Raw genomic sequence first — 13,276 nt, forward strand, 5'->3', positions numbered from 1 at the left:
CCAAAATTAAAAACATTTAAAAGTCGCAAAAAATGACAATAATTAAACCCTATTTAGCACACAATAGAGTTAAATAACTCCCCCAAGACTCAATATTGCACAACGGCTATATATAGTATATATAGCCGTTGACGAAGCCACCCAGTTGTGGCGAACATGCGTCGGGCATCTCCACAAGCTCCCCCAGCAACTGATATCCCCATGTTACGGCATTCAGCCTTCTTTTTGGCGTGATGGGTATTTTTTAGCCTTATTGGCTTCTTGTATCTACAACCCTGGTGATACTTTATTGATCTGTTTGGTAGATTGTTTCTGTTCCCTTTTGATGTAGTACTCTGCTTTATTTATGGAGATTTGAAACATTGGGACCATTTATCTAAGCTACATTATAATGATCCATATTCACATATAGGGGACAGACGAATTACCTTATAAATAATTTTGAGGTTGAATTATGCCGAGTGCCTATTGCATGTATGTGTATCTGTTACATTTAAGGATATATTGATTTATATGATATCTGATACTATATATAGCCGTTGTGCAATATTGAGTCTTGGGGGAGTTATTTAGCTCTATTGTGTGCTAAATAGGGTTTAACTATTGTCATTTTTTGCGACTTTTAAATGTTTTTAATTTTGGTTTGTCTTTTTGTATCTAATAAACTTATATTAAATTTATTCGGGTGATCCTGGTTCTAGTCTGTAGCTTTTTCTTCTAATTTACTATTGTTGTTTTGCAGACTCTGTGTGTATCCTCGTGTGTGGTGCCCTCTAGGTTTTCTATTTTATGTGTACAAACCTCATCATCAACTACAAAAAAGTCTGAATGTTGTCACTTGCCAACAAGGGTTTTGCCTGCAAGTATTAAGTCTTCTTTGCCAGAGGGATCAAATACGTATTTCTCACTGCAAAATTCAAATAAATTTATATAATTTATACAATGTGATTTTCTGGATTTAGTTTTGATATTCTATCTCATTGTTAAAATTAACCTACCCTTAAAATTATAGACTGTTCATGTCTTTGTCACAGGACGAACTTACAAAATCAGCAAGGGATCAAATAATTATTTCCTTCACTCTTCTCTGAATATATATATATATATATCAAAATGTATATTCTAGATTTTGTTTCTCCTCCAGTTAGACTATGGTAATAACTATCATGACAACTGGTCTGCTGTTGATAAATGTTTTTAAACTAGCTGAAGGGCCCAGCGCTGCCCGGGCATAGTAACTAACTGTGGTTAGTTATAGCAAATTATAATTACCCTCCATCCCATAGTCTCATGCCCATATACCCATCATACATATCCACGATCCCATAGGCCCATGCCCATATACCCATCATACATATCCTCCATCCCATAGTCGAGTGCCCATATACCCATCACACATCCTCCATCCCATAGTCCCATGCCCATATACCCATCACACATCCTCCATCCCATAGTCTCATGCCCATATACCCATCATACATATTTGCCATCCCATAGTCCCGTGCCCATATACCCATCACACATCCTTCATCTCATAGTGCCATGCCCATATACCCATCACACATCCTCCATCCCATAGTCCCATGCCCATATACCCATCATACATATTTGCCATCCCATAGTCAAGTGCCCATATACCCATCACACATCCTTCATCTCATAGTCCCATGCCCATATACCCATCATATATATCCTCCATCCCATAGTCCCGTGCCCATATACCCATCATACATATCCGCCATCCCATAGTCCCGTGCCCATATACCCGTCATACATATCCTCCATCCCATAGTCCAGTGCCCATATACTCATCACACATCCTCCATCTCATAGTCCCGTGCCCATATACCCGTCATGCATATCCTCCATCCCATAGTCCAGTGCCCATATACCCATCACACATCCTCCATCCCATAGTCAACCATTATGACATCATAATGAACGGCGGCGCTTGCAACCTATGATGACATCAGCATCGCCATGGCAACCATTATGACATCATAATGAGGGGCGGGGCTTGACACACACACACTTTTTCCCCATTATGTAGATAGGGGCAAAATTGTTTGGTGAATTGGAACGCGCGGGGTTAAAATTTCACCTCACAACATAGCCTAGGACGCTCTTGGGGTCCAGACGTGTGACTGTGCCAAATTTTGTGGCTGTAGCTGAGACGGTACGGATGCCAATCCCGGACATACACACATACATACATACAGTATATACATACACACACTTGAGCTTTATACACTCACTGGCCACTTTATTAGGTACACCTGTCCAACTGTGTGTTAAGACTTAATTTCTAATCAGCCAATCACATGGCGGCAACTCAGTGCATTTAGGCATGTAGACATGGTCAAGACAATCTCCTGCAGTTCAAACCGAGCATCAGTATGGGGAAGAAAGGTGATTTGAGTGCCTTTGAACGTGGCATGATTGTTGGTGCCAGAAGGGCTGGTCTGAGTATTTCAGAAACTGCTGATCTACTGGGATTTTCACGCACAACCATCTCTAGGGTTTACAGAGAATGGTCCGAAAAAGAAAAAAAATCCAGTGAGCGGCAGTTCTGTGGCCGGAAATGCCTTGTTGATGCCAGAGGTCAGAGGAGAATGGGCATACTGGTTCGAGCTGATAGAAAGGCAACAGTGACTCAAATTGCCACCCGTTACAACCAAGGTAGGCAGAAGAGCATCTCTGAACGCACAGTGCGTCGAACTTTGAGGCAGATGGGCTACAGCAGCAGAAGACCACACTGGGTACCACTCCTCTCAGCTAAGAACAGGCATCTGATGGCTACTTTCAGCAGGATAATGCGCCATGTCATAAAGCTCGAATCATCTCAGATTGGTTTCTTGAACATGACAATGAGTTCACTGTACTCAAATGGCCTCCTCAGTCACCAGATCTCAATCCAATAGAGCATCTTTGGGATGTGGTGGAACGGGAGATTCGCATCAGGGATGTGCAGCCGACAAATCTGCGCCAACTGTGTGATGCCATCATGTCAATATGGTCCAAAATCTCTGAGGAATGCTTCCAGCACCTTGTTGAATCTCTGCCACGAAGAATTGAGGCAGTTCTGAAGGCAAAAGGGGGTCCAACCCGTTACTAGCATGGTGTACCTAATAAAGTGGCCAGTGAGTGTATATTAGATAGTTGTCATAATTCTGTTCTTAAGCACAACACTAGAAAACTTTCATTACTGTGCTGTGAACCAGGGGTACTATTATTTTTAAACCATGCATATTATGCATAGGATAATTTTAACATGAGGAAAAAATATTATATGAGAAAATATGTACAAAAATATGGGTATATTTACAATGCTCACTCAGTTTATTTAGATTTTTTTATGAAAATAAATGACATATTTGGGTAACAGTAATTTTTCTTACTTCTGTCATAAATTATCTGTTATGTGGAAGCATTTATTGTAAGAATTAATCACGTGTTTCTGTATCAAAATTGCCTCATGACAGATTTCCCGGTAAATCTGCTTCAAGAGTCGTCAAACCGTCTATTAATATAATACAATTGGGGATTGTATGTGATTCAAGTTGTCTTTAACTAGATGTATTGTTCTGGCTCTTGTAACATTTCACCACTTTGGATGAGACTGAGTCAGCAACCTGCATATTAAATATGTTTTGCAAATAAATAAATTACCGTATTGACTCTGCACTCATGAAGTATTGATTGCAAATTGTGATATAATTGTGTAAATTAGCTCTGATTTTTCTGGCAGCTCTCCGAGGACTCGCTTCAGATGGATACAGAAACTTTATGGGCCTGGTGCAGATGCCTGGGCCCTTGATAATGTTATTCTATCTTCAGGATGCCCTTGGATGTGTTCAGGACATGGGATATGTGAATCAGGCCACTGTGTGTAAGTTCTGAATAAAGATATAATAGCTGAAATAGCATATTTTCAACTATCCTTTTAGAATTGAATTGTAGTTCACAGAGAAATAAAATAGCAAATCCATATACTGTATATACTCATGTATAAGGCGAGTTTTTCAACACTTTTTTTTAGTTTCAATAAGTTTTATTTGAAACATCATATGAAAACACACAAACAATAACCAATCTCCCATGCAAGGGAGCATATATTATTATATTTATAATAACAAATTAGACATACTAGAAAAAGGACAAGACAGGGGTAGGGGAAGGATAGGCAGCAGGAGTTCAGCCATACAGTGCTTAATAGTAATATGAAGAACCAATTTGAAACATTCGTCTCAAGTAAGCACCCAATGTTTGTTATGAGTTCTGGTAAGGCATTTTCTATAAGTCATAAACGGTTAAAGGAAAAGCCGCAAAGCCAAGTCTAGTTGTGTATTTGGATGTAATTCTATCCAAGGATTCCAGACCTTGAGAAATAAGTTCCACGTATCAGATCTAGTAGATTCTATCCGCTCATATAACATGATGGTATTCATTCTTTCCTTTACCAAAGATATCGACAGTGAAGGGGTCTTTGCAGCTATATGAATCTTTGTTGCCATACTCAAGTAATTCACTAATTTATGAAAACTTTTAGAGAACCTCGGCGGCTTAGTACCCAGTAAAAAGACAGAGGGCTCTAAATCGATTTGTTCCCCAAAGATTTGTTCTACCAGACATTTCACTTTCTTCCAGAGCACCGAGACCACTGTACAAGACCACCAGATGTTTCATGTCCCCCGATACCCCACATCCCCTGAAACAATCACCCGAGACACTAGGGAACATATTATAAATTCTCTATGGTACGTAGTAGGATCTATGTAGAACCTTCAAAGAAGTCTCTACCAATGAAGTTTGATAACTACCTTTAGATAATGTCTCACTACTACAGTACCAGTCATCAATCGACATGACGAATCCTAAAGGTACTGTCACACTTAGCGATATCGCTAGCAATATCGCTATAACTTGTGACGTTATAGCGATATTGCTAGCGATATCGCTGTGTGTGATACCTACGACCCGCTCCCCCGCTGGTTATCGCTGATCGCGCGAGAATGTCCAGGACTGTTTCTCGTCGTCAGCTTCCTGCGGCGCTTCCTGTGGAGAGACGAGCGTGGAGCTGGGCGGGAGGACGTCAGGATCGCCTAGTGTGACAGGTAAGTAGCGACCAATGTCCCCTGCGATGTCGCTGGTGAGATCTGCCTGTGTGGCAACTCACTAGCGACCACTTAGCGATGCACCAGCGATCCTGACCGCGTAATTTCGCTGGTCGGGATCGCTGGTGCATCCCTAAGCGTGACAGTACCTTAAATCTTCCTCCCATTGTAACATATAATCTAATTTTCTTTCATCGTAAGGTGGACTAATAGTAGAGTAAATCAAAGAAATCATTCCTTTCCCCAATGGATCTTGCAAGCATTTGTTCTCAAAACCTGATATCCGGAGAGGAGTTTTTCCTGGGAGAATTTGCTTAGCAAAATGAAATACCTGGTTTATACACATAATTTCCCTTGCAGTAGGTGTGAATTTTTGAATAAATTCTTGTCTGCCCCACAATTCATTAAATGGAGAGCAGAGGTGCTTGAGTAAACCTTCAGCACATTTTTTTTGGTGCTGAAAACACCCCCTCAGCTTATACACAAGTCACTGTGACAGAAGACTGCAGGGAAGGGGGAGCAGTGGGTCACAGTAGGCAGGAACTGGTGGCTGCGGATGTAACTGTGCCTGCTGCTAAAGAGAAATGAATATTCACTGCACTGGCAATGAATATTCATTTCTCTTTAGCAGCGGGCACAGTTACATCCGCAGCCACCAGTTCCTGCCTACTGTGACCCACTGCTCCCCCTTCCCCGCCGTCTTCTGTCACAGTGTTCTGTCACCGTAACAAGATGCTGCGAGGGCGCGCAGAGAAAGTAGGTAGGTTTTTTTTGTGCTTTTCTCATGGGGGGCCACGCATACAAGGATAGGGATGAGGAACCATGCATACAAGGATAAGGATGAGGAGCCATGCATGCAAGGATAGGGATAAAGAGCCATGCAGACAAGGATGGGAATAAGGAGCCATGCAGAGAAGGATGGGAATAAGGAGCCATGCAGACAAGGGTGGGAATAAGGAGCCATGCAGAGAAGGATGGGAATAAGGAGCCATGCAGACAAGGTTAAGAATAATAATTCATGCAGACAAGGATGGGAATAAGGAGCCATGCCGACAAGGATGGGAAAAAGGAGCCATGCAGACATTTATGGGAATAAGGAGCCATGCAGACAAGGAGGGGGATGAGGAGCCACGCAGACAAGGATGGGGATGAGGAACCATGTATTTCTGGGGTCTTACATGCATACTCTGTATATGAAAATGCTGTCTCATGATAATGATTACCTATAACCTTATTCTTCATAAGAAATTGTACGTGATGGATAAACTGTTTACTGCACCCAGTTGGACATTGAAACTACACGTCCACATGCTAGGTAGATACTGGGGCCATGAATACTTAGTAAGACAGGTTAATGAGGCTAATGGAGCTATAACTGTCATGAGGCTAGATTAATGAGAATAATATTGGGGTCTTGTGTAATTTACCCAAGACCTATTAAAGCTTTCAGCACGTCTACACAAATACTAATAATTAACAGCCGAGTACAATCTGATTGGTTAACGAATATGAATATGATTGGTTGGAACCATTTATGCTTACTGTTGAATGATCAATTGTCCAATGAAATGTGATGATGTAATGTTACCGCCTACTCAAATGAGCATATAAGCTACCTAATTAAATCAGGAAAGGGGGAACATCCTGCAGATACATACCCTGTCTCTGTGTGTGTTTGTTCTCCGCTACTCGAGTAGGCCTCAGATCAAAATCTGGCAACCTTCCAGCATATCGATCTCCCATTGAGAGATAAAGATCAAATCACAAACTCATCAGTTGGCGTCCCTGGGTGGGCTGGTTACAACAGAAGACCCCAGTATCCTGAAATCCGGCACCCGCAGACTGACGGCCTAGAGGACACACAGATCAAAATCACCGGTGAAGGTAAGAGCCATTGATTCTTACAAATTCTGTGTGTCCCCTCTGCTAACTGTTCTGAACCGGCTCTTGGGGTACAGTATAGTCTGTCTTCTTAAATACCAGTGCTAAGAACCGTAGAATATCCTTGTGATACATAATACGTATGCTGGAGGGAGAAACCTAAAAGCTGCTACGTATGATTGCGCATGAATGATTGAACCAACCTTGAGGGTACTAGGAATTCTTTACTGTGTTTTTGCCCCTTGGGAGCGTCTCTCCATGGTAACTGGCTTGCCAGGATTCATGTGAGGACACGTCTCTGGCGGCATACGCATAAAGAAGGCTGCGTACGTCCTCTTGGAGAGTGCTAGAGGTACTATTACGGTGTTAAAACGCCGTTACAGACAGGATAGGTCTATCCACCTTCTATTCTGTCTGATACGCACAAACTGCCCTCTAATGGTGCTAAAGAACTTTGAGGTAGTAGGGATTACATTAGCCTGCATACTAATGATAGCTTTAGTCTTCTGGTTGATAAATAAGATCTCTGAGTATACAAGGCTCAGCAGGTTTAGTTGAGGGAAAAGATTTTTACTGGGCTAATAAGAAAATTTGGATCATATTAGTCTGCCTATAGTTAATTGGATTTGCTCTCTGGTATATATAGGTTTATTATAACTGTAGAGAAGTGCCATCTCATACTGAGTACGTAGAGATTTAGTGTCAGGTGACCAGGTGGGTCACAAGGTCTGGCCAGGACCACTAAATAGTTAACCTTCTTATCAAGGTTCCCATGGGTTTGATGCCTATCAACTGATCAGTTTCAGTTTAGGACACGCAAGTTCAAACATTGAGCGGGAACCTCATAAAACAACGGGATGCAGTCTATGTCGGCATAGATATTGCTAAGCACAGTGATAATGAAGTAGACTTGTTGAGATGTGGGCACACAGTAATAGCGTATATTAAGAGAATAAGTGAATAGCAACCAGAGAAAGAGGCAGATAGAGAGATATGGTCTAGGTGCGGCCTGTACATTGAGATAGCGAAGTGCAGTCAGTACGGGTCCGCAAGCCATAGGCATTTTACATTTTAGGACAAGCCAGGAGAATTTTTCGCCCCAATACAGTCAAGTATCAACCAGAAAACATAGATAGGATTTTTAGCAGGAGCACCAGGAGGTAATAAGCTTAAGGAGTTAACAGTTTACTGAATCTGTGTGAAGGAATGTGAATGACCTTTGAGACTCTCTGCTGATAAGTGGAAGTGCATGATCTCATGTGTGAAATTCTGTTGTATTGCTTGCCGTGTGTGTGTGTGTGTGTGTGCCAGATATTCCATGAGAAAATGTCGTGCCCTAATTGCACATTTGGATTAATGTTGATTATATCTCCTGAAGGTTGGAGAATTGTCAAAATTATACCAGGAGGGTATATCCAACAGCTCACTGGTTTTGGATTTCTGTCAGACAGATTTCCAGAGTATAAAGTGTTTAGGCTCAATGTGCATGGTATTCCTGCAACTCCCTGGGTCGACGGAATTTCATTAAGTGACATAGAAAATTATAATCTTGTCAGATGTCCATTAAATAATGGCCAACCAGAGACGTACCTGGTTGAAGCGCAGCTTGCGGCTTTGCTCACTGGATTCACATTATAGCATAATACGTATTTGTAGAAGGTATACAGCTAGTTTTTCATAATGTCAAGTTTTTTTTTTAGAATGCATGTTGATAAAAAGAAAAAAAAAAAAAGGAGAGGCAGATGGTTCAAGGTACAACGTTGCCTTTGACTTGAAGCAGTGTTAGATATCCATGGAAGGCAATTGTCAGGTAGTAAAGATAAGGAATGCTTTTAGTATGTGTTAGAGAGAAAAAAAAAAAAAAAAAAGAGGAAATCCCGTTATATGTGTAATGGAAATCCACCACTCTGCCCCCTATTCGGTATTAATATGGTGATTTCCAAAGGGGGGGAGAAGAGAGGAGAGTCAGCTATTTTTAAATATTTTTAATCCATAAAGGTATCTCTCATTAATCTGGATTTTGAGTTTTTCTTTCCGGAAGGTCCAAGAACCTGGTTGTATGGCGATCACACAGCATGAGATAGTAGAAAGCAGAACCACTCCTCCCTCATAACTCTACAGGGGAGGTGGAGTTGACGGCACTCATTGAGGCGTTTAGGGGGCTTTAAGGTAAGCAAGACACCACATATACAAGTCATTGTTTTCAGGTGAACCCACAACTGCAGCCCCATATGGGGAGAAAAGGTCTTTTCTTACATCAACAGGCCCTGGAAGAGGTTGCCATAGTGGAAGTGAGGGTACATATGAGAAGGAACCCGTGGAGCACGAAGCAAACAAAGTGGCTGGGAATCAGCCAGAAGACCAAGGTACTGGGAGACCCCTGAGGCGCCTCCACTGGTCATGGTGAGCATTAAAGATAACCAGTTAGACTTAAGTATCTTACAGGCTCTGACTCGGTCACCAACCGGGGAAGAGACTGAAGTCTGGTCGGAAGCTGGAGCTCAGAACCGTGGATGGTGGGACAGTGGGTATGTTTGCCAAAATCCTTGCACCATGTGATGGCTCATGACTCAACGCACGTGAGTGAAGACAAAAACTATGTGCTCTGAAGAAAGATGCTGGGTCCACCTGTTTAGCTTTACATTAACATAGATTATATGCGCACAACACAGATAGACTAGAAAGATGCCATAGACATACACGTGCGCCTGGGCCCTCCTATCCGTTTCAATGACTGCAGATTGACTTCATACAGGCTGCCCAAGGTAAGATGTATGAAGTATGTGCTCGTGTGTGTTGATCTCTTTTCAGGGGACTGGAGGCCTTCCTGATGTCAGAAGCTACCACAACTGAGGTACTCTCTTGTCCACATAGATGTTGTGACTATTTGACAACCCCTGCAGCAGGTCCGGAGTCCAAAAGGGACTCCCATTTGTGTACAAATAAGTTTTTGATTCTATTTTAGTTAATCCAGACATTGGTTGCTGACCAAAAGACACGAAGACCACTGGAGCCACTGGTTGATGGTCCCCGCTAAGCCACATCCGTAGAGTTAAACGGAAGACCGGTCTACACAAGCTACTATGAGGTCCTGGAGTGGAAGAATATGGGTCCTGTCCCTGATGATGTTGGCAGCTCTACTGCAAGAAGGACAACTGGACGAGACACTTCAGAATAGCACATCAGTAACCTTGTGGTTTGACACCAAGGCAGCAACAGCTACATTTAGGGTGGACTTGTGTCGGATAGTGAAGTGTCAATGGAATCTTAAATTTGGGAAGAAGAGTAGCAACCCCAATTATAAATATCTAACAGGAGTTGAAGGGGCGGTGGTATATATCTGTGTAACTAGACCTGGAAATGAGAACTGTAATTCTTGGTCAGATGCAGCTTGGAACACGGGAACGTCATGGGGGTATAAGCCAGAGGAAGCCATGACTCGTGTTAGTTCATCAGGAAAGCCTCTCCTCAAGAGGATGAATATTGCTGTACCCATTCCAAAATGGGGTTGTGATCCAGAGGTTTTGGACTGGAGATTCTCTTGCAATCCTCTCCTTATAACACTGGATGAACCCTCTCTTGGAGATGAAGGTCTCTATGTATTGGGACTGTATACCCCAGGTAGACAGGTTCAGCAGGGAACATTTTGGTTAAAAGCTGTTCCTGCACAGGACAAGGAACAAGAGGAGGACAAACCCCAAAGGTCAGGAGAAATGTTGGATGTTGATGGAATTGGAGAATTAGGCTATGAGGAGAAGTTAGCCGTAGAAACAGGCTACACAGAGAGGAATGAATGGTTGCTATGGATGAAGTATACTACAGAGCAAAATAACAAAACTGATTGTATTGCATGTGCAACCGCTAGGCCCCATTTAGGGACTATTCCCCTCAGATATTCAGAACAGGATCAAGTAGACTTACAGTGTATTCTAGCTTTGTATAATGCCACATATGACCCTAGTGATAATGTTCTGTGTCAATCTCTATCAGTCCGGTATCCAATAGCAAAAATTGATCAGGTACCACCTAGAGTTTATGCATATCCAGGTGACTACACTTGCTTCCTGAGAACAGGACCAGGAAGATGGGTAGGAAATCTAACTTCAGAGTTTTGTCACAACACCATCCCAATAAATACAGATACAGGAGGTTTTAAAGCCAGTTGGTTTCAAAACCAAACTATAGCAAGGAGTGACATATGGTGGTTATGTGGAGATATGAAATTAAGGCCTAGGTTGCCACCAGGTTGGGTTGGCAGCTGTGCTCTAGTTCAAGTGCTCAGGCCATTTAAAATAATTTCATCAGAAGAGATTAAAGGAGGTGGAATGAATGTTGAAACCCTACACAGAAATAGAAGGTCAGTACCTGCTGGGTCCTTTGATCCTAGAGTTTATATAGACAATATAGGGGTACCCAGAGGGGTACCGGATGAGTACAAGGCCAGGAACCAGATAGCAGCAGGTTTTGAATCAATTTTCTTTTGGTGGGTGACAATTAATAAGAATGTGGATTGGATAAATTATATTTATTATAATCAGCAAAGGTTTATAAATTACACAAGGGATGCAGTAAAAGGGATAGCTGAACAATTAGGCCCAACTTCTTTAATGACACATCAGAATAGGATGGCTTTGGATATGTTGCTAGCGGAAAAAGGGGGCGTGTGCAAGATGTTTGGAACGTTTTGCTGTACCTTCATCCCCAATAATACAAGTCCAGATGGGAGTATCACCAAGGCGTTGGAGGGTCTTACATCCCTGTCCGAAGAATTGGCAGAAAATTCGGGTATCAACAATCCCTTCATGGACTGGTTGGAATCCTGGTTCGGTAGATGGAGTCATCTTGTGTCCAGCCTCCTCATCTCTCTGGCAGTAGTAGCAGCAGTACTTGTGACTTGTGGATGCTGCTGCATACCATGTATCAGAGGACTACTTCAAAGATTGATTGATGCGTCTATTACTAAAACTATGTATATTACAATGAAACCTTATAATAATGATTATGAGCAAATGGTTTGAGGTTGAGAATTAGATATGATCTCCCTTTCCCTATGGGGAATTCGGCAGAAGAAGGGTTAGGAAGTCCGACACTGGCATTAGGCCTTTGAATGTACCTATATGTGAATGGTAGAGTCATATCTGTTCTCAAAAGGGGGGACTGACAGGGAATTCTGTATGTCCTTTTAATATCAATGTATTTCTGGGGTCTTACATGCATACTCTGTATATGAAAATGCTGTCTCATGATAATGATTACCTATAACCTTATTCTTCATAAGAAATTGTACGTGATGGATAAACTGTTTACTGCACCCAGTTGGACATTGAAACTACACGTCCACATGCTAGGTAGATACTGGGGCCATGAATACTTAGTAAGACAGGTTAATGAGGCTAATGGAGCTATAACTGTCATGAGGCTAGATTAATGAGAATAATATTGGGGTCTTGTGTAATTTACCCAAGACCTATTAAAGCTTTCAGCACGTCTACACAAATACTAATAATTAACAGCCGAGTACAATCTGATTGGTTAACGAATATGAATATGATTGGTTGGAACCATTTATGCTTACTGTTGAATGATCAATTGTCCAATGAAATGTGATGATGTAATGTTACCGCCTACTCAAATGAGCATATAAGCTACCTAATTAAATCAGGAAAGGGGGAACATCCTGCAGATACATACCCTGTCTCTGTGTGTGTTTGTTCTCCGCTACTCGAGTAGGCCTCAGATCAAAATCTGGAAACCTTCCAGCATATCGATCTCCCATTGAGAGATAAAGATCAAATCACAAACTCATCAATGGGGACGAGGGGGACAATGCATACCCGGCTTATACTTGAGTCAATAAGTTTTCCCAGTTTTTCGTGGCAAAATTATGGCTTATACTCGGATCGAGTTATACACAAGTATATATGGTATCTGTTTTTTCTTTTTACTTCCTGTAACATTTCCAATGGACATCATCAGGAGGGTGACTATGCAGTCACTTCTCTGCAGATTCTATCTCTCATCTTGAAACTGGACATCATCAGGGGACAGTACAGCTTCTTTCGCCACCACAACACTTATTCTGTAACTGCTGCCCCACATCTTCTCTCGCCGCCACCACACCACTTCTGTCCTTGCCAACTCTTTCAATGAAATATCATCAGGGGGCAGGGATAGAAACAGGGTGAGTAACAGCAATGTGTTATCCCACAGCTTCAGTCACTGCTTTGAAACTAATCATTATTATGAGGCAGCAATGCTGTCACTCACCCTATTTCTATCAC

General features: G+C 42.0%; 1 protein-coding gene across 3 annotated transcripts in view; it reads left to right on the plus strand.

Annotated features, from left to right (window-relative positions):
• Nucleotides 1-13,276, plus strand: part of RELN (reelin) — a 1,162,997-nt gene that overhangs the window by 1,001,308 nt on the left and 148,413 nt on the right. For all 3 annotated transcript variants that reach the window (XM_073573631.1, XM_073573629.1, XM_073573630.1), the window contains exon 35: nt 3,749-3,889. In XM_073573631.1, the coding sequence (XP_073429732.1) occupies nt 3,749-3,889 (141 nt within the window). The remainder of the gene's footprint in view (nt 1-3,748; nt 3,890-13,276) is intronic.

This window comes from Dendrobates tinctorius, unplaced genomic scaffold (genome assembly GCF_039654945.1).
Source record: "Dendrobates tinctorius isolate UK_male_01 unplaced genomic scaffold, ASM3965494v1 ptg000035l, whole genome shotgun sequence".
Lineage (NCBI taxonomy): Eukaryota > Metazoa > Chordata > Amphibia > Anura > Dendrobatidae > Dendrobates > Dendrobates tinctorius.